General features: G+C 44.4%; 1 protein-coding gene across 1 annotated transcript in view; it reads left to right on the forward strand.

The window, feature by feature from the left end:
- MYH9 (myosin heavy chain 9) overlaps positions 1 to 22,093 on the forward strand; it is a 92,618-nt gene that overhangs the window by 28,623 nt on the left and 41,902 nt on the right. The window contains exons 3-5 of the mRNA XM_006025981.2: positions 2,071 to 2,227; positions 17,844 to 17,871; positions 18,778 to 18,871. Coding sequence (XP_006026043.1) covers positions 2,071 to 2,227; positions 17,844 to 17,871; positions 18,778 to 18,871 — 279 coding nt within the window. The remainder of the gene's footprint in view (positions 1 to 2,070; positions 2,228 to 17,843; positions 17,872 to 18,777; positions 18,872 to 22,093) is intronic.

Below are 22,093 nucleotides of genomic sequence, written 5' to 3' on the forward strand. Positions count from 1 at the left end.
TGACTGTCACACACGTAGATGGGCTAGTTCTTTCAAAGGGAAAGCAATGCTTAAAGAACTCGAGGTAGGACTATAAACAATGGAACAATACTGTTTCCACCATTCTCATCACCAGGGGTCTTATCTTTGCCTTTTATTTGGCCAGAGATGTTAAATGTGTTAAGATGCAACCTGTGCTCAGGAGGGAAAACTCTTTAGTACTACAAAACATTTTTCCTTGAGCAGCTCAGGGAAGAGGTGACAGTGTAAAGTGCCAGATGTACTCCACTTGAGTAGTACAGCAGACTGCAGATTTTACTGGCAGATGTTTGAAACATCTGGAGTAAAACAGCCCTCTCTCTGCAAGAAACTCTTTATGTGGGCTGTCACCTTAACAGGGGTTATGGGTAGCTGTGAGCCCTGGGAGTAAAGCTTGGATTTTTAGAACTTCCAAAAATAGTTTTCCTTGTGACTCAAAAATCCCCTTTCCAAATTAAAGATGTCTCTTGAGACCTGGATACTGGCAACAGTGGAACATATTTCCTTTGCCTCTGTCTCGTGTTTGCAGCAAAAGCATCTTGACAGCTGTCAATGTTGCAGAAGTCTGCAGAGTTAAAAAGCCAAGGAAGCCAAATTCACAAGTTTTGAGGTTGGCACCATGGCTGTGGATTGATGATTCTTTTACATGAGGCAAAAAAATAGGGAAAGCATGTCATGATCCTTGAGGGTGGGGAAGGTGGGGGACAAAACCCCCCACATGGAATCTAAAGCTTTTGTATATGATTAGTTCAAATCCGAGTTGGATTGGTGACTTCTTAGCTTTGAATGCAGTTCCAGCCAGACATTTTTTTTGCATGTGAAATGAAGTACATTAGCAACTCAGTTTCCTTATACAAGCTGACTTCAGCTGACTCTCTGGCTCAGGGACTTGTCCTGAGTGAAGGGATAAGAAGAGAGAAGTAACTAAATGATGGCTTTGTACAGTGGGTACCAGCCTTTTTGACAGGCATGCCACAAATTTGCCCTGTATCCTCCCTGAGTGCCACTCCGATCCTCTTCACGTGTCTAGTCTGCTGCTCTGTTTTCTGCTTCCTATCCCACCTGCTCTATGCTGCCTGTTCCCTCCCCAGTTTGCCATATGCCACATAGGCTGCCTGTGCCATTTGTGGCACACATGCTTGGCTTAATAGATGTCTCTTCTGTAGATTCAGGAGAGACCCACCTTCTCTTTCCCATCTGAAGAGTACAGCGTGTCAACTTAAAGCAAAATTAGAGGAGGAAAATAGCTGACTGCAAATAAGTATTGGTGACTCTCCTACAGGTAACACCACAGGGAATGAACAACTTTGGAATATCTTAAAGCCACAGGGGCATGTCTACCAGACATGGGTTTCTGGTGGTACAACACACTCTTTTCACTTAGTGGAAATGGTTCCACTTAAGAACTGATTCATTTGGGCAGCTGGACCTTGTGCATGGACGAAGTGGCTTGCAGTTGGTTAAGAAGAAATGCAGACCTCATAGTGCTTTTCATGTAACACGTTGCTGCTTTCCCCTGCATTAGCTCATTGTATTTCTAGAAATGGAAATATCCACTTGTTCCCTCATATAACTTCTCACTGGAGTCTCAATTATACTCTGGACAAATTTGTAGTAAGTAGGCTTTACACGAGCTATCACACAGTAAAACAGATGCTGCCAAGCTTCTGGGGGGTGAGCATCTGTTTTCTGCAGTGAAATGTAGACTTTGTTTAAACTTCAGATCTCTGTGAATGCAGGGGAGTTGGATTTCTCTGGCTAACTGCAGGGTCTATGGAATAAGTTAGTAATAAATTAGTCACGTAGATAGCACTGAATACTTAGGGTGTCTTGGACAGAGGTCTTGCACCATCCTGGCAAACTTGCTTTTGGCCATTATTGCCAAACTTCAAGTATTTGGCTTGTGCTTGTTGTTGTTGTTGATTTTGGGGGTTTTTCTTTTTCTTGGTCTCTTGCTGTCCCAAAACAGCCCCTAGAAGCCTGACTGGCTTCAGACATGAAACCTCATATCTCTAGAACGCTAACTGTTGTTCTGATTTGTCTCTCTTGCAGACCTACTCAGGCCTGTTTTGTGTGGTTATAAATCCCTACAAGAACCTGCCTATATACTCAGAAGAGATTGTGGATATGTACAAAGGCAAAAAGCGGCATGAGATGCCCCCTCATATCTATGCTATCACAGACACTGCCTACAGGAGTATGATGCAAGGTGAGTGCTGGCTGCTGGGGCAAGGGTTTTTTTTAATTAGGTTGTGAAGTCTGTGATGTTCAAGATGCTCCACAGAAAAAGGCAAAATTATTTCAGTTTTGTGAGAAGGAATCACTATCCCAATGCAACTTCCTGATCATCACCCATTTGGAAGGGGAAGTATGTAGGGTCAGGAGAGACGGGAGGTTTGGGGGGGGGGGGGGAAACTTTTAAGAGAAAGAGAGAGCGTGAGGTGTGGGGGGGGGGGGAGAAACTATTAATAGTAAGTCATTGAAACCCAGTCAGAGAAAAATGAGCCTTGTTTTTTGTGACCAGCCATAATAGACTTTAAGCCTCTGAGAGCTTGACACAGGTTATTATAACCTGAGGTTTTATTGAGAACTGTTGAGCAGTTTTTCCCTCGCTGAGGGTTAAAAATGATTGATTTGCTAGTTAATGCAGCCTATTATGTATATCATATTTTCATAGATTAAAAAGTCAAACTTTTTTTTGGCTAGTTCGCTGGATATATTTATCAGGCATAAAAAACTGAATATGATTTTTCTGGCACTAAAGCAAAAGGAAGTACAGCTCCTCAGTTAATGCATACCTTGGTGTTGTTTTGGACCCCTTGTATGGATCCCTGCAGTCATCTGTTTAAAGAATGGAAGCCTTTGGTTGGGACACCTGTAAAATGCCTGTGTGTATAGGTGCCTGTACTTTCTCTTCCTGTTTCAGTATGTAGGATGTGTGTGCAGAAGTAGGCACTCTTGGTAGCAGTCCTAAAGGAGACTGAGTATGACCATCTGAAATAGTAACAGATTGGAGCACAACTAGGTGGAGGATTGAAGCTGAAACACTTCCATCTTCATGGAAATAGCTCAACAATTAGCATTAAAAAAACCACAGTCTTGGTAACTTCACCCTCTTTCCACACCTCTTGTATATGACCTCTTTTGAAGAATGACCAGAGGAAATTCAGTTTCTAGTAAATCTTTTTCAGACTAGATGATTTTGGCCAATGACCTTCCAGTCTCCCTTAACTCCTGAACCATTCAAACGTCTTAGTTTATTAGACTATAATAGGGATTACAAAGGAACAGAAAGATCACTGCTTCCCAGGGACCTAGATCAGTGAACCTGAGCAGTTCCCATAGGCAGGAAGAGGAATGCTGATGAAGGCTGCTTAGGATATAGCTCTGCAGGACACTTAATGTGGTGGATAAAGGAAGGTGAAGTGGAAAATTGCTTTTTGGAGATTTGGCCAGGTCCCAGAGGGATGCAGGCAGGATGGCAAAGACTTCCAGGAGTAGAGAGGTAACTTGTTTAAAGGCATACTTTCTTACTGAGAAATACCTGACAGGTTACCTACATGTTGCTCTGTGAAGATGCTTTGCTTCATTCTGAGCAACTCCCTGAGAACTTGCCCTCTCTGGAACCTCATTTCCTCTTTAAACAAAGGGATCTCGGTGTCTGCTCAAGTGAGCAGGGCAGATGTACCTTCTGCACAATACACAGCAGTACAGTTGCTCATAAACTTCTTATCTCCAATTCACTTCCTCTATTGCTTCCTTCTTTCCCGTCTACCCCTTGTCAGCCAGAGCAGGAATGTGTATTTTTCTTTAAACAAACCACTGTTACCAACTTCTTCCTAGCAGAGCTGCTGGTTTGTGGGAAGAAACATCTCTTCTGTGCAGCAGCTTAGGCAATTCCTCTGGTGCTATTTTCACGGGATTCTGGAAAACAAGAGGCTTCCTTTGTTTAGGACTACCACTCAAGCCACTTGAAGTATCTCCAGCAAGCATCCCGTATGGTGTCATTGCCAGATATACTAGCTGGTGCTGAGGACACTAACAGGATGTTGGTAGTTTTAAATGGCTTAAGAGTGATCGGTGAACTTCCCTTGTATGTTGAGGTAGTTCAGAACTACTTAACTGATCACTGATCCATCTCCTTTGGCTTTTTACACAGTCCTTTTCTATAACACTGTACATGATTTTAAAAAACCCAGAAATCCCAGTTCCATTTTTTTTTTTTCCTCTTCACAAAACTGAAGGATGGAAGTCCAGTCTCTGTTTTCCCAGCACTTAATTTCTTTTGAACTCTTTGTGTATTTTATTCCCTGCAGTATGGGAAGAGGTAGCAGGTGGAAGAATAAAGAGGATTGACTACAATCCTATCCCCCTTCAAACTGTTCTTAACCTTTACCCTGCTCTCTCAAAACATCACCTACACCTGACATACTCTGAGCATGGCTTCTGAGCCACAAGTGACTCTTCAGCTTACCACCTGCTGCTCTGCAGAAACTGCTTCCAAAATGGTGTGGGTTCTTTTTCATCAATGGTTGCACTGTGTACGTCTTTCCTGCAGTTGTAAGTAATGCAGCACGTGTGCAATCTATTTCTATTAATTGCCCTACAAGTACTGTGTAGTGCAGGGCTGGGCAAAATGCAGCCTGCCGGCCAGATGCGGCCCACCAGGCCATTCTGTCTGGCCCATGGGGCTCCTAAAAAATTTAGAAAATGAATATTAATCTGCCCCTGGCTGCCTGTCATGCGGCCCTCAATGGCTTGGCAAAACACAGTAAGCAGCCTTCCACCCAAAATAATTGCACGCCCCTGCATTCGAGGGTAGGGGGAGGATGGTGGTTGTTTCCTTTTGCACTGAAGTGTGTTTACCCTCCCACACATGTTGTGGTTGTCTGGTTAAGACTGCTCATTTGTTTCATGGGCTGATGAGAACTGAACTATGCAGTGAATAGCAGCTTTGCCTGTCTGGTTGATTTGCCACAGGTTCGCTTGCTCGGGCTGGAATGGCTAGTTGTCCAGTTTCATTTGAGCACTTGCTGGACTATGAGATCATTCCCAGTTGGCAGTTCAGTTAGGCTGCTGTGATCATACTGTTTGAGAAGGTTTTGCAGGGGGATCTCGGTGTGGGCTTTGTCTTTTGCAAAGTGGCAGAGTTGCTCTAAAGCAGGTATCTAATTCACCATACCAAATGGCAGGAACCCTAAAGCGTTGGGGTAGCTTTATGGCTGCACTTCTGGGAGCAGGAGGATAGAAAGCTGTTGTAATGTGTCAGGCCACAGCCATCTTCCAGGGCAAGGGAAAGCAACATTCCTCTTCTGCTTTCTCCATTTTGCTTAGCCTATGGGGGAGGCTTGGTGCAGCAGTTGGTGGTATGGGAAGAATCTGCACTGAGAACAGATGAAAGGGGCCCTACGCGTTGCAAAAATTGAAGGCGTTTAGGATTAATCCTCATCCCCCAGACTCTTTTTGGAGCCTAACATGCAGGGAATCCTCTGTGGTATGAGTGACTTTAAAGGAGGATGGCAAGCTGGTGACTCTAACCTCTGTCAGCATGGGGTGCAGTTATCTTGTGAGCTGACAGAGCGGAAAAGCCTTGCACGTTAATTGGTTTGAATTCCAGATTTTGTTTGGTTTCACTGAGTTTATGGTATCTTAATAAGCAGCCTGTCCAGGGTTAGGGTGGGGTTGGGAAGGGGGACTGGAGTTGGAATAAAAGCAACTAATCCAGAAACTATTTAACCCTTTGTCATGCTTCTGTGCTGATGCTGGCTTTAAGAGCTTGGTCTTCTGTCTGACACCTGTAAATGCCTCTTTACTCAAGGTGTACCAGTGCTTATATGATCATTGCATGTAGGTCAACTTAATCCAAAGCTGTCCAGTGAGCTAGAAGCATGATAAAAATATTTCTCCATAGTTTGAGTGATACAGATCCTCCCCTTTCCCCCACTCCCAAGTTTACTCTGCTGTACGGAGCTTGGAGACACTTCAGAATTTTAATCTTGCAAGCATAATAACCTTGAAAATACTGAGATGTAGAATAACGTTGTACTTGAACTTTCTAGTTCATAGATTAATAGATGTTAGGGTCGGAAGGGACCTCAATAGATCATCGAGTCCAACCCCCTGCATAAGCAGGAAAGCTGCTAGCTTGTGGGCATTATTTCTTGTAACCCCCGGGGGCGCCTTGGTGAATAAATACTCACCAGTTCCCTTCTGTGCCCCCGTGATGAACTTATAGGCAGCCACAAGGTCGCCTCTCAACCTTCTCTTGCGGAGGCTGAATAGATCCAGTTTCTCTAGTCTCTCCTCGTAAGGCTTGGTCTGTAGGCCCTTAACCATAGGAGTGGCCCTTCTCTGGACCCTCTCCAGGTTATCTGCATCCCTCTTGAAGTGCGGCGCCCAGAATTGCACGCAGTACTCCAACTGCGGTCTGACCAGCGCCCGATAGAGGGGAAGTATCACCTCCTTGGACCTATTCGTCATGCATCTGTTGATGCACAATAAAGTGCCATTGGCTTTTTTGATGGCTTCGTCACACTGCCGACTCATGTTCATCTTGGAGTCCACTAGGACTCCCAGATCCCTTTCCATTTCCATGCCACCCAGCAGGTCATTCCCTAGGCTGTAGGTGTGCTGGACATTTTTCCTCCCTAGGTGCAGCACTTTGCATTTCTCCTTGTTGAACTGCATTCTGTTGTTTTCTGCCCACTTGTCCAACCTGTCCAGATCTGCTTGCAGCTGTTCCCTGCCCTCCGGCGTGTCCACTTCTCCCCATAGCTTTGTGTCATCTGCAAACTTGGACAGAGTACATTTCACTCCCTCGTCCAAGTCACTGATGAAGACATTAAAGTTCTCCTGATGTCCAGGACCCAGCTCACTATTTTCAGTAGAAATGGCTTTATAGCAGTAGAGAGTTGATGCATAGTGGCTTCAAATGAAGGGATCTCTTTTTAAACAGATGAATCATTGCTTCTAATGTATCTGTAGCACTAGAAGCATGGTGGGAGTAGAAAGTCCTTACTTCCTCTTAACTTTTAGACCAGTGAGTATGCAGTGTCCCAGGAAATCCATTTTTGAAACCTGTATATTAGAATTGTTGCAAGAGAGCTTTTTGGGTTAGCCAGGCAATTCTGATCATCTATTCAAAGTGCATGTCAAAACTTTTATCTGTAAAATATTGTGTAAGGTCAGATGCCACACGAATACTTCTTTAAAATTATTGTGAAATCCCCACACAAGATTGTGACAGCATGGGGTAACCAGGGATCAGGTATCTGAGAAATAGCTTCTTTCTAGGAAGTATAGTCTGTTTTCTCTCTCTCTCTCTCTCCAGTCCACCTTGCATCCAATCTACCCCCGGTCTGAGCACGCTGAATGACTTAACAAGGAAACAATTCATTTCCCATTTCATTTTCTGTTGGTGGTGGATTGGATGAAAAATCTTAAGTTTGGGGCATATTAAATGCTCCTTGACCTCTTTGGATGAATCCCCAGTGGTGCCAGACAGCCAGTGTGCTGTTGGTGTTCACTTGGGAGCCTGCCAGAGTAAGAATTAAACATCTAATTTCAAGTAACTTCACACAAGAGTCAGGTTTTTAATAATCTTGCTTCATTAATGGAAGAATTGAGTCCAGGGATCCTGAAATGAACCACTGCTTATGTAGAGTCTAATGTTGATCTTGTACAGTAGTTTGTACAACCTCTGTGGGTTCTGTAGGATGTCTTGCTTCTAGAATTGTTTGCCTTCAGCAGCTGTTTTGTCTAAAGGACAATGGTGGCTATCCTGAAAAGTATTCAGTGGGTAGGAAAAGTGTGCGTCAAGCTGGTGTGGGGGGTGGGGGGGGAGATGGAAGTAATAAAGTGCTATCGCTCTTGGCCTCCCAATGCAGCATGTGCAGGGCAAGATGAAGAAAACATTCTGGCTGCCCCTCCATGGATTTGAGTGAATCTAGTCTAATAGGAAAATGATAATGCAGTACAACACCCTGCTTTTCCCTCGGAGGGGGAGATTCAAGTTCTTCCATGGTCTACGGCTAAATTTGTCACGTTTCATAGGACAAACTCCACTTGAGCTGACTTTATATAGAACTCGAGCCTGAAATAGTTTGCGTGTCTCTCTTGCATGTTTACATACTTCATAAATTTCAGAGTAAATAGGGCATTTCTGGTTTTGCTTAGCTTGACCGGACTCACCAGCTGGCATTCCAGCCTTTTTTTTGCATCAGACTTGTTGGAGCTGGTCTAATACGCTCAATTGTCTGCTTCACAAAGGGGGTTCTGCTTTACCTATCCTTGGATACCAAACTCCTGGTGACAATACTGCAAAACTTTAACTGACTTTTTTTTTTCCAGCTGCATCTTCATTGATAGAGGAATGAGCTCTTTGGGTCTTGGGGAAGCATTAGGCATTTTTAAAATGGCATAGGGATCTCAGTATTGCGGTAGTGTTGGAGTGATGTTGTAGCCATGATGGTCCAGGAAATATGTGAGAACAAGGATGTTTTCAGTTGGGTGATTTCTCCCAACTGTGCAGCTAGTCCAGTAAAATACTACTATAAAAAAAAAAAATCTCCTTGCATGTCTCATAAGGATCCAGTTCATTTCCAAGTAAAACTGAAGGAAAACTATGACTGACATCGTTAGATAAATATCTAAAGTAAACCTGAGGATGGGGTCAGGGTCATTGTTAGGTTTGGGGCTTGATCAAGGAGACTCGTAATTGAATGGAAACAGTGGTGTAGCTTGTGAGGTCCATAGCATGTTATAGACTCAGTACATCTTCTGTTTTGCATTCAGAACCCTCAGTATCTATGAAATATTATTACTAATAGATCAAGGAGCATAAAAAGTCCCTTACCTCAGGCCTGTGGCTACCACTGAAAGCCAAAGCAGAAGTGCTCGGGCAGGTTTGGGGTTTTTTTAAACTGGCTAGTTCTGATTGTCAGCCTGTCTTCTGTTATGGTGCTGGGTTTTCTTTCTTCCTTGTCAGAACTTTTATAAGCACTTATGTAGCCTAAAATTGCAGTCAGGATCGCTTTCCTGTTTTGCTACTTCCAGATTCAGATATGGCATGCTGGAGAAAGGGGTGTGGGATTTGGTCCAGGAATGAATTGGGGAAATAAGGTGGAATGACTGTTTGGCTCAATAAGGTGTGCTTTGCTTAAAGCCCTAACCTTAGAAATCTGGGAGCTTCAGCTGACAAGAAGCCGAACCTCCAGGTTGTGTGACATACCAACACTACTTCAGCTCCCCTTGTCTACCCCAGAGGTTCTGTTGTTGCAGCTGGGCCAAGGCCACCTTCATGTTAATCCTGCTTCTGGATTTTGGAGGAAGTTTGACTTTGTGACTGTCTGCATTAGTATGTTGCTTCAATTACTCTTCGGTGCAGCTCTTCCATTCTTGCTGGCAAGTTGACCGCAGTGCTGTCTAATCCTGCTCATAATTGGCCTGAGTGGTTTGCAGGTTAAATGCCAGTGGTGCTTCAGTGCTGGGGCTCTGCCAATGGAATAGCTCTGAGAAGAAACTTGGAGATGAATGTGGGTGTAGATGAGGTCACTGCATAGGGCGCTTTAGGAGCTGGCCCTGTACATGGGTCAGTGGCTTTAATGAGACTATTTTGAGGTTAGAGGAGCTGAGAGTGGTAGGAGATGGAGGAGATACTGCATGATGGAGACTTCTTTTTTTCACTTTAACACTAAATCTGTCCAGGTCTCTCACTTCAGCTCAACCCTCTCATTTGGTCAGCCAATCCAGTTGCTTAAATTGGACTGCAGGCAGTAGCAGTAGTGCCAGAGGAGATTTAGTAACGGAAACCTAGAGGGCTAAGCAGTTTCTCTGGCCTTGCTTCTGCCAGACGTTGCGCTGTGGTTAGGAGGCGGGGCAGTACCATCGAGCTATGGTTTAGCTTTTTGCCTTAATGAGTCAGCTATAGGCAGGGGATTGCAAGCCAAGCCTTTGCCTTTCAGTTACACTTCCTCTTAGCTGGAGAGATGATGTCACCATTGTGTGAATGCTATATTACTTCTCCTTTTATGGAGATGAACAGGCTCTCAAAACTGGAGTTGCTCATGCAGAGGAAGTGGGTGATAAAGGCCTTTTAGGATGTTCTGTAACAGATGTGTAGCTTAAACTGCACATTCTGTTCCAACCTCTTTCTTCACCACCCCAAAATCTCTAAAAACAAAAGCTCTGAGTTTGAGGTTGTAGCCACTTGCCCATTGTACCAGCACATGCAAAAGCAGGTCCAGCACTCCCTCCAATTCATCTGGCCTCTCACGGTAGAAGGTTTCATTGATGAGCACTGTGTACATGATGCCGCCTTAGTCCAAATTGCTGGTTTAATAATGCTTTTGGGAGGCAAGTGCTTTAAGGCTCTGAAACAAATCTAGAATGAGATCTGATATTTGGGGATCAAGATGACAGGACTGGGCGTTGCCTTTTTTTTCCTCCCCCCACTTTATAGCTTGAAAATAAAGAGCAGTCATCCCATGTTAGGTAAATTTGAAGACTGTATTGTTTCTCAACTGTGGATGCTTGAATCCACTTTTGTTTGATTGCTCAAATACGGCAGTAAAATTTTGCTCTGCCAGCTGGTCTGAAACACAGAAACATGGCTATAATTAGACTAATGAGCTACTTAAAGACATGATGCAGAAGAGTAGTTCTCTTTCAGGTCAGAAAGCAGATGCAGGTTACTTTCATTTACTCTTTCCTGACTGTCCTAATAATAATGAGCAACTGAGGCTGTGGTACCCAGCATTTCCTGCCTTGAAGAGTAGGTTGTACATGCAGTCAGTGTTGAAGCCAAGCCACACTCCGAGTTGAGGACTGCCCAGCATACCTGAAAATGGGTACCTCTTTTTCTGGCAGCTGACCTCTAAATCTTACATCATAATGGACTGTGAAAAGTCAGAATTGTATGGAACACGTAGCAGATCCTGGAATTTAGAGCAACTCCTAAACTGGAGCAGCTTCTAAAGAGTTTTGCTTTTGTCGTACTTTAACAGCTCTTTTTTGGCCCTTTTGATGGCTCTGACTTCCTGTTGCTCAATGTATTATTTGAGTTGTCTGTCTGTACACAATTAGAAGAATTCCAGCTATCCCAGGGACTGCTGCTTTGCAACTCTGGGAAAGAATTTCCCCCTGGATTCCAAAGGGAAATGTTTCCTTTTATGGTAGTGTCTGCATACGGCCTTGTGACTTGCCTGTGCTTGCAGGTACATTCCTGCTGACTTAACGAGGAGGTGACTAACACAGCGGAGAATGCAAGTGGGAGGGGGCAGCATAGCACTGAAAGGTTCTGGATGTCCCTGTCTAGGGCTTTTCCTGCCTGCTCACCAGCTGAAATGCTGAGCCTATTAATAAGGTGCGAAAGGAAGGCTTTGTATTTTGCCAGTTACCTGTAAAAGATCATATCGACTGGGTTCCACTGCCAAGTTGCTGCCTCCTTTCCTCTCTTCCTCCTACCAGCTTCTGAAATCCCCCTCTGACCAAATGTGACAGAACTGCCCCCCCTGGGCAAAGTGACATCAGCTCTCTTTGCTGACATCTGGCTAATGTGGCTGTTTTGACAGCATGTTGTTGCACAGGATAGGGATGCTTCTGTTTAATGTTACCTCTTGTTGCCAGTAGGCGTCCTGCACATGCCCCTCTGGAACCCAAATTTGAGCCTAACTTTTTCTGCTAGTGGATCGGCTGCTTGTTGCTTACTGGCATAGTTTGAAAAGGCCATAATTACTCAGAAGCACAGTATTCTCCGGGACCACATCCGTCTCTAACAGAGAACCACCCAAGTGTCTGTTCTCCTGAAATGCATTTCCTGAGGCTGTGCACAGATTACTCATTAGCTATTGCCCTGATCCACCCTCAAAGTACCCAGTCTGGCGCGTGCCTAGATGATCCATTGACCGACTAGAGACCTTCATGGGTGTGGCCTTCTGAACAGCCTCAAAGGTCCAGTCCCTGCCTGCCCCAAGCAGAAGGGGAGGGGTGATGTTCTTAAAGATATTGAATATATTTGTAAGTCTTCAATGGGTTTAAGAGTTTTATCTTTGACCAAAGGCAATACAGGTTTGTAATTACGATTGCTAGATGTTTTCTTTTGCAAGACTTGTTCTGGTCGCTTAAAACTTTGCCAGACTTGGAAAACTTTTTGATTAAGGTATTGGCTTTGCCTGAATATTTTTTTTGTAATGCTTCAGGAAAATGATGTCTTCTGAAAATGAAATTGGGTGGAAAATATGCTGCTTTTTCCCCATGTTAAAAATGTATATGGATATACAGGTTTCCCTCGCTTTATGCTGTACACGCATTCCTGGAAAACGGCGTGTAACTCAACTTAAACTCTTAATCTGTAGCACATGGGTTCCCAACCTGTGGTACGTGACCTCGATGATCCAGCCTTGGTACATGAATCAACGTGGAGATGATGCTTTTGTGCCTCCATGCTCTGTAACAAGGACTGCACTCAATAGGAGCTAGAGGATAGTATCAGATGTATTTTTCTGGTCCATGAAAATTCATCTAAATGGCTAACAAAATCCTTATGCTTGCTATCTCTCCTATACAACATACAGCCTGTTGGCTGGATCCAGCCTATGGGGCTGCTGGCAAGCCACCAGAAGTTGGGGGACATGGCCAGGAGAGTGGTCTGCCACAGAATCGGGGGCCCTTGGACCCCAGTGGATGTGGCAGTGAATGGTGGGAGGGTGAGCAAGGTTTGATTTACAGTTCCAGCCGCTTTGCCTATCGCCACCACTGTGGCCCTATGTCCTCACCTGCTGGCCCTGACAACACTGTGTTGGAGCCACCATGTGCCCCAAGCCAGAGAGAGGTGCCGCTACTGTGTCCTGTGCTGTAGCAGCAGCTGCATCTCCATGTCAAAGCTGAAGCTGCCAGAGCTGCTGCTGCCACTGTGTACCCTGGGCTGGGTCTGACCCACAAGGAGCTGCATGGTCTGATCCAGCCCAGGGCACAAGGTGTTTGACATCCCTGTTTTATAGAGTAGTAAGCTAGAATAGGGAGACAACTTTTTACCTCTTTTATATGGCATTGGTGAGACCAGGACTTGGAATGCCAGGTACAGCTGTGGTGTTAACATTATTTTTAAAAGATACTGCAAAAACTGAAGAAAGTACAGAAAAGAGCCTGCAACATTGAAAGCTAGGGTAAAATCTTTATAGCCAGAGACTTGCGCTTGATCTCTTGTTTTCAAAAAGAGGCTTGAACAAGTATTTATTTTCTTTCCTTGAAGATACTGGGAACTAAACTGTTCTTTAATTTGGTGGCAAAAGGCATAACGAGAAGTAATGGTTAGAAGCTGAAGCCAGACACATTAATATCAGACATCGGACACATTTTTAACAATGTAGGTGACTAACTGCTGGAACGGACTCTCAAGGGATGTGGTGAATTGTCAATCTCTTGATATCTTCAAGAATGGATGCTTTTTTGGAAATTGCTGAATGCAGAACAAGGGTGATTGGGTAATATTTAATGGGTTCTTAATCCAAGAGGTCAGACTAGATGACAGAGGCTAAAGCCAGAAGAGAATGATTCTAATTTGTTCAAAGTATGAGCCTTTGTGGGAGCAGGGTGGAAACAGCTTTTTGCATGTGCTCACTAAATATTTATTGGGAAGTTATATTTCCTATTAGAAGTGCATCGATATTGGTTGCATATCAGATCGGCACTAAAAAAAGGAAAATCAGTATTATTGGTTATCAACTTTTTTTTGGCTGGTGTAGCCGATTAATGTCGTTGATAAGTATAATATGCCTTCTGGCTGTGGCCTCTGGATGCTGCTTGCATGCGCGCAGCTGCACGCATGCACGTGGCCAGGAATGCATGCCAGTACCTGCAGGGCACTGCTCTCCACACTGCTGGGCAGTGTGGAGAGCAGTGCCCTGCAGGTAAGTCTGTGGAGGGGAAGGGGTGTAGGCAAGGAAAGGGGCATAGGGGGGTGGATCAAGGCCCCCACGGTGAGGGAGGGAGTGGGGCTGGGACTAGGGGTGCTTCCCAGCCAGGGTGGTGAATGGAACCCTGGGCAAGGAGTAGGACGGAGTTGTGGGTGGCTCCTCCAAGGGGCATAGGGAGAGGGGGCAGCTCCCTGCTGATGTGTACCCCGCCCTGGGGGGAGGCATGAAGGGACCATGTGGCCCCCCAGGTTTGTGCACAGGGTGGATGTGGACTGCTCACTGTGGGTTTGGGGCTTTCAGCTCTACTGCCTTTCCCTTGGGAGCCCTATGCCAGCCATGCATCCCTTGCCCACCCAGCAGCAGTGGAGGCGACAAGTTGTGCCTCCTACAGCTGGCCTGGGGCTTCCAAGGGCAAGGCATCAGGGTGGAGAGCCCTGAGCCCACAGCAAGCAGCCGAACTCCGACCTCCGCCCTCGCCCTGCTCAGCTCCTCTCCAGTTAAAAGCATCCCTGCACTTAAAAATGGTGGTGGCAGCCCTTGAACTAAAGCTCACTTGATGAGCTTTAGTTCAAGCACCCTGCCAAAACCAGTGCGGTGCTTCATGGCATCTGATGGTTAAGGATATCTACATTTCTGTCCCCCCTCCCCTCCCGTGTCTCACAAAGACTGTTAAAGTCCTTGAACGTTCACCACCCCAGCAGTTCTACATCTCTTGCAAAAACCATCGTCTAGGAATGTTTTACTACCTTACAAGTCTGTACTGACATGGTTACCATTTGCAGGGTCTTGTTTCTCTTGTTTCTCATGTCGTTATGCAACTTCTTCACCCCCTTTATCCCAAACTAACATGGAGTGCATGCCCCAGATTGCGCTAACCTACACCTACTATATATCCATGTAGATGCCATGCATGGGATCCTATATTGTCTTCCAACTTTACAAATCCATATAAAAATCATAATTTTTAATGTTTTCTAATATAGTCTGTAATATATCACCAATCCAGCTCTAGCCTTGGGCTACTAGAGTATTTTTATTTTCTTATTTTTTTCCGGTAGCAGCTGCTCCCAGCTGCTGGAGCTGCTGTGGCACTTGGCTGAGGAACACAGAGTGAAGGGACTCTCCTGTGTGCTCAATGCTCCCCCTGCTGGTGTCTAACAACATTTAAAAAAAAAAAAAAAAAAGGAAACTTCCCAAGAGTCAAACACAAGGCACAGGGGGCAAGGAAGTACATGGGACTGAGGTTGTTGGGGCAGGAGAAAGGAGCCGAAAGACATGGGGGAACAGGGGCAGGAGGTAGGAATTGGGGAAGGTATAGTAAGAATTTTTGTGATGGGGATAAGACTGAAAGGGAGCATGGAGATTGGAAGGGGAAGAAGAACAAAAGGGGAGAGGATGATGCTGGGAGAACAGAGGCAGTGAGATCTATGACTGGATCTGTCCCAAAAACTGGAACTGAACCCAGGATTTGAGTTTCTGCTTGCTAAACAGCAAAGGAACATAGCTAAGGAACCTAATAGCAAGGAGTTCCATTCCTCCTTATGGGAGGTCGGCATAAAGAGTAGCAGCCTTCTACATCTACCTGGTGCTTGGCTGCCTTCAGGATGGGGACTGTATAGTGAATTGAGCCATCTGTTACAGGCTTTACAGTGCTGACAATCATTTAAGCATTGGAGCCTCTTCCAAGTAAAAGGACCTCAAGTGTGAAGTCCTTGGTGAACTTCAGAAAGTCTAGATACCTCTCCCTTCTTGGAACAAAGCGTTCTACTTTAATGTGGAAGTTTTAGCTTTTTTAACTTTTCTTTGGGGAATTGGAATATCCTGATGCTGCTAAACAGCATTCCCTCTAAGCTGTGCAGCGTGGACAGGCATGCCTGCGCGGCCATGCACACCACACCGCTTAGAGGGAACGCTGCTGCTAAATGACCCCAAATGTAGAGCAGTATGGTTCCATGTGATGAGATGACTGGGCTTCTTAATTATGGGTCTGTTTAACATGGGGAAGTCATATTCCTTTAACAGTTATATAAAAGAAAAACAGCAGTCCAAGTGTTCACCTCTGGGCCCTATACATCCCTTGATGGCTTAATCTGTGGCCCTGTGGGCTACTGGTCTGGGCACTGCTCTCCTACCACTGCTGCCAGTCTCCAAGCTCCCCTCCCTCCTCCAGCTTCCACAGCCTTCCTCCCTGGGGTGGTGGAGGGGAGGCTGCACCATCCATGGGGCTGAGGGACCCTACAGGAAGACCTGGAGACCTTGCTTGGCATGAGAGCACTGTTATGGCGTGGGGTGGGAGGCATGCGGCATGGCAAAGGGGTAGTCAAATACTCCAGTGTGCAGGGTGAAGAGCTGGTACATCAGTGCATTGAAGGGCTGTCTGCAATAGTAATGGAGGGCAGCCTGCATAACAAGGTACAGTGTGTGGCCTGTGGCTCCCAGGCACTTGGACAGCCTTGAAGTAAAAGTTGCCAGTCACTCACTCAGAATAGGAAACCCCACTGTTAAGGTTGTGCATGTAACCTGGAGAATTTAGTCCCTTATATCCACGCATAGCAATGCCATTTTAACTGCATGATCACAGGTTGTTTTTCCCCTACCAGCTGTGTAATGGATGGAGCTGCTGTGGGAGTAAGCAAGTGTTGTAGCTAAGGACAAGTAAAACCCTTTCCACATTGGTTACAGAAGTTGGCAAATGAGGCAGGGGAAGAGAGGATGGTTCCATGGTGGAGGCAGTTCATTGCTGCCTGGAGAGTTGGCCGCCATTCCTTCACCACCACAGACCTCCTCTGTGATTCTGGGCAAGTCACTTAAGCACAGTAGCAGCCTTGAGGAATTTTTATCTCTTCTTCTGGGCATCCAGCTTGAGCCATCTAGGCACCGATTGGCAGAAGTGCTGGGAGTAGTGCTATAAAACCCAACTTCTCTGAAGACTCAATTGACAGTTCTTTAGCTTCTAATTTGTGCGCCTCCATCCTGTTTGTGTAAAGGGGGTGATAATAGCAGCTTGCATCATGGGGTGTTGTAAAGCGCAGTTCATGGTTTTAAAGATCTGCAGTCCCCTGGGAACACGATAGAAAAGCCCACGCAGAAACTAATAATCCTGTACTGAATGCAGGGTTTGGACAGCATGCAGCAAATACGTGAGATTGTATACTAAACAATGAGAATAAAAAAGCAATCGCTACCCAGTTAGTGAGCACCGTCCATACTGTTCACAGAATAAGCCTGGGTTTGGGGCGGAGAGGGGAGGGCATCTGCATGATCCCATACAAAAGAGACTGTATTGTAACAATGTGCACATACAGCCAAATTAAGATTGTGGGGGCAGCTTTCATCCTGGTGCTTCCTAACTGTTAAGTGCCAGTGCATTGTAATGCAACTTTAATCATTACTCAAGTACAGTACTGAGGGGGGGGAAAATCCAATCCTTGCTTCACTTTTATGATTCACTGTTGGGAAGCACCAGGATTAAGGCTCCCTTGCTTTAAAGTTAGGTCAGTCTGCTCCCTTTTGTATCTCTGCTGGGGTTTGAGTTGCATAGGCTGTTCTGTATGTGCTAGCCAAGTCAGGAGATGCAGGGACAGATCAACAGAGGGATTCTAGCCTTGCCCCAGAAAAAGCATTGTAACAATAGATACTGGTTTATGCTGCATAAAGTACATGTGGAGGAAAAACATTGCAAATAGCTATGGTGTTTCCACATTTAGGAAGAAGCAGAAACTCTGGAGAGGTTGTTAGGTGGCTAGCCACAATTCCAAAAGTGCCTGCATTAGAGGGTTTATTATAAGCTTTTGGTCTTCATGCCTTGGTCAGTGCCACCATATTCCCTGAAGTTAACAGATAGATAGCCTTTCATGTGAGTGAGTTTTGCCTTCTTTGACCTTTTTTTGTTTTTTTTTTGTTTTATTTCAGATCGAGAGGATCAGTCCATTCTCTGCACGTGAGTATTTCTATTCTTCAGCTTGTGCTGGTGGCAGGTCTTTTGTGTCTTTAAGGCCTTCCGAACAGACTTTTATTGTGAGTGTGCTGCAACAGGAAGTCAGATGAAGTTTTAGAGTCTAGGAAGCATTTGCTTCCATACTTTCTACCATGAAAGTCCTTCCCCTGACTAGATTTTACCTCTTTCTGCAGAATTGCTGCTTTTCCCTTACCCTGCTCCCCCTTCCCAAAAGTGGTCTTGAAGTGGGTGCCCTAGTGGAAACATTGCTTTCTGCATAAAAATGCTTGGACAGAGCCTTTGTGAGGAAGAACTAGTGTAGCAATTGGGGTGTATGTTCTCATTTCTGCTATCCAGGCTGATGATAATGTAGTACTCTACATTACGTACAAATGGTTGTACTCTACACTGCAGTTGCCTTTGGCCAGCCGCATGTTAAGCTGAGCCTCATCCTTCTAAGTTCTGGTGTTGAAGGAGTTAAGTACAAATCTTTTGCTTAGAAAAAGCCTTCCTTTGAAGGCTTCACTTAATTGCGTTTGACCCCCCCTTCCTCCCCAGCTCCACAGCTCTCCCCCAAACTATTCCTCAACCACTTGGATGCAAAGGCTGCCAAGTGACTGGAAAGCAACATTTCCTTTATTCTTCCCAATGTCCTTCACAAAAAAGTCATGAGAAACTGGCTGAATGACAGGATGAGAGAAGAGTCCCAGCTGTAGGCTATCGATCAGTGGACTGTTTGGGTTCACTGTTTAACTTTTGCTTTTGAGTGACTTGCCATTACAGTCTTAGAATAATGTTAAAGAGCTCTATGGCCAACAGAAGGATGCATGGTGTTTAAAAATATGAATGCATTTTTCTCCTTTTTTTTTTTTTTGTTCTTGAATGAATCCCAGGCTCTCTCTCTTACAGAGGTGAATCAGGAGCTGGTAAAACAGAGAACACCAAGAAGGTTATTCAGTATCTGGCTCATGTTGCTTCCTCACACAAGTCTAAAAAAGACCAGGTAAGAGACTTTGCCAGCTTAAGGAATGGCCCACCAGCTATAGCACACTTGAAAATATCTGTTATAATTTGCTGAATCCCTGATGGTGGATGAAAGACTAGGAGCCACCTTGTGCCAAAGGGAAGGGAGAAAATACTGAATTATGGAACCTTGGAAGTTTTTTTGGCAAACCATGGGTCATGGGCCATTGTCCTACCTAACGTAACTCCTTTGATTTCAGTGGAGTTGAAGCAGGGCTACAACTTTGTCCCCTAATGTCTTGGCATAATATCTGTGTACCCGGAAGCGCAGTGTAAACAATTATCACTCCTCCATCATCTGACACATCATTTTAAAATATGACTGGTGATCAGTCCATGCAGTTTATTGACTCTGTCCTTGGAGTAAAGGTTATGTCCTTTCATCCATGCCACAGCTTCCCTGTGCCTTGTGGCTGGCTCTGAGTCTGCCCTCTCCAACTTGGAAACTGTGGCTATAGCTACATAGGTGTGATTTAAACCCAAGCCTGAAACCATAACTAATAGAACTCTAAAAGGGTGGAAAGCATCAAATACAATAGGACATGGGGAGGGAGGGTCTTTTGAAATTGTCTCACTTATATTTTCTTTCCCCTCCCTCTCCCTTTGATGGATTATGGCCGAACTCAAGAGTTGTATCTTCGTAGGTGAGCTGCACGTTTACTGCACGTTCTGCACCAGGAATGCGTTTTCTGTCAATCTGTGTGATTTTTTTTTTTTTTTTTTTTTTTTCTTTCAAGCAGCTTCTCACTACACACCAATGTCACTTTCTGCAACTAGACCAGTCCTGTAGACAACTCACGGTTGTGATGCACAGCAGCCTTTTGTCAGATGCTCTCAACTGGGGACTAAAGTTATATCAACACATTCACTCATCCTGTGTGCTCGGTATTAATTTGCACTCAAAGTTTCTCTTGCAGAACTTCCCGAACACATTGTATGGGAAGTGTTCCTGCAATTACCTCACCAGTGGAGTTGTAGGCTTTCTAAAAACTGCATAGATTCTGGTGTGCATGGTGTCCCTAACCAGATGGACCTGGCTTTCTGTCTAGCCCTTCACCCCAGGAAGTTAGCTGTGGGTGCAGGTTGCTGGGAAAGGTCAGGAAGGAGCTGCCCTGCATAGACTGGATGTTCCAGTATTGTGAGCTCATTAGCCAGATTTAAACACATGGGAAATTTAGTGAATTTCTAAGCTTTGTAATGAAACAGACACCAAGTGCATCTCGTGGCGGGGGGGATAAAAATTTGCTCTTGGTAACTTATTGTATAGGCATGCTGCGTGTGTGTTTGGGGTTGGAGGAAGTGGTAGATGAACCAGAAACTGTCTCTGCATGCAGACATGCTGTGTGTATGTGTGCGTGTGCACACATTCTAATGAGTGGCTTCTGGAATCCAACCAAAACATAACTTTCCACGTGCCAAACTTACTTGAGACATAGGAAAGCTTTTTCCACAGGCTGTCAGTAGCTGTATTTAGAAACAGCTTTTTTTTTTTTTTTTTTTTTTTTTTTTTTTTTTTTTTTTTTTTTTTTTTTTTTTTTTTTTTTTTTTTTTTTTTGCTTTTATATATACTTTTTTTTTTTTTCTATGAGTATGTGTGGAAAATAAAACTCTCAAGCCCATGATCCTACTGCTGCTTATTCTCAAGAAATACCAAGTATCTGGCAGACCAAAGATCTGCATAGGGGATAAGCTAACCTTTAGGTGTGCTGCTCATGATTTCTCTGAAGTCCAGCTCCATTTTTAAAATTACTGTTATAGAATTTTGCAAGTGACTGTGTGCTGTTAACTATGGGTGTTTACTGTCAGCTTCACTAATAATGATTAGAGCTATACAGGATCATTAATGTTAGATGAAGATGTGCCCTCTCTGCAGCTGTCCAGGACTTTGCAAAGCATAGGCCCGAACCTGGATTTTAACTATGGTCTCTTGTAGATTAGTTAAGTAACTCTTGAGACCTTGGGTCACCCATCAACACAGGCTTATTTCCCCCCTACCCCCTTCCCGGATAGACTAGACTTATACTAAACCTCCCCTGTAAGCAGTGGGCAATAAGTCTGGAAATGGAGCTTCTATCCAGGTCTCACACGGACTGTGCAGCATGGAAGTGGTGCTGTATGCAATGGTCTAGAAGGTCTTGCCTTTCTAGTATCTCTTAGTAAAGGCCTGAAGTTCCTGCTTTTTCAGGAACAGTATTTCTAGACCCCTTCTAGACTTCTTCTGTCAACTTCAGAGGTCCTTTTGCATGAAGGCCAGGAACTTTTATTGTAAGGTGCTATAAAGTTATAGAAGTTTTTGGTACTGTAAGGTTATAGCAATTTCTAATGCGGTGACTAACATTAACCAGCTTCTAAATTAAATATCAACCCATTATGGTAATGAGTGATGTACTGATTTTTGTCCCCTATGCAATTTCATTAGGATCCCTTCCCCACCCCTCCCAGTTTTGGGAATGTGGGGTGAGTGAACTGGGGCTGATGCTTTCTGTCTTTGCTCTCTGCCTCTTCAGATGTCTTAAATCATGGGAGAGAAAAGAACATCATCTCCAAGACTGAAAATATGTTTAGCTTTTAATTAGAAATTGAAGTAGTATTGCCAAGTGTTGCGATTTTTATCATTAACGGGGTGGTGAACTGTGCTTTTATTCTTTTTTAAATCCCCACCACTGGAATTGCATTGCTTGAGAATTTCTGCTTCCCTTTTTTTATAGCTTTAAAAAAAAAAAAGTGTCTGATCTTCATATTTGCAGAGAGAAACTTTTATAAACCCAAACCTCAAAGGCTGAACAACAAAAAGGGAAATAAAGTAACCTCAGACTTGTCTTTTTTATAGTCTTGTGATTTAAAAAAAAAATAAAAATCAACTCATGGCTTCTGAAGGCCTGGCTATCTGTATGTAAAAGTTAGGGCTGGCAAAACTCCTGCCATCTCTTAAATTTGGGGCTACAGGAAGAAATTCGGTGTTTTAAAAGGCATCAAAGATCTTGGTAGCCTAGTCAGATATAGAATCATGGTGGGAATACTCAAGAGCCTGCACCTTCCCAGTGACCCAGTCCCTGCTACTGTTGTATGAGAGATACTGTACACACTTTAAATGCATGCCATTTAAAAATAAATAAATAAAAAAGATCAAGATCAAGGACCTGCAATTACAGGTGCTAAAAGCTGCTAGTGCCGTAATGATAGGATCCTGGGAATTCCTGCT

This window comes from Alligator sinensis, unplaced genomic scaffold, assembly GCF_000455745.1.
Source record: "Alligator sinensis unplaced genomic scaffold, ASM45574v1 scaffold215_3, whole genome shotgun sequence".
NCBI classification, from domain to species: domain Eukaryota; kingdom Metazoa; phylum Chordata; order Crocodylia; family Alligatoridae; genus Alligator; species Alligator sinensis.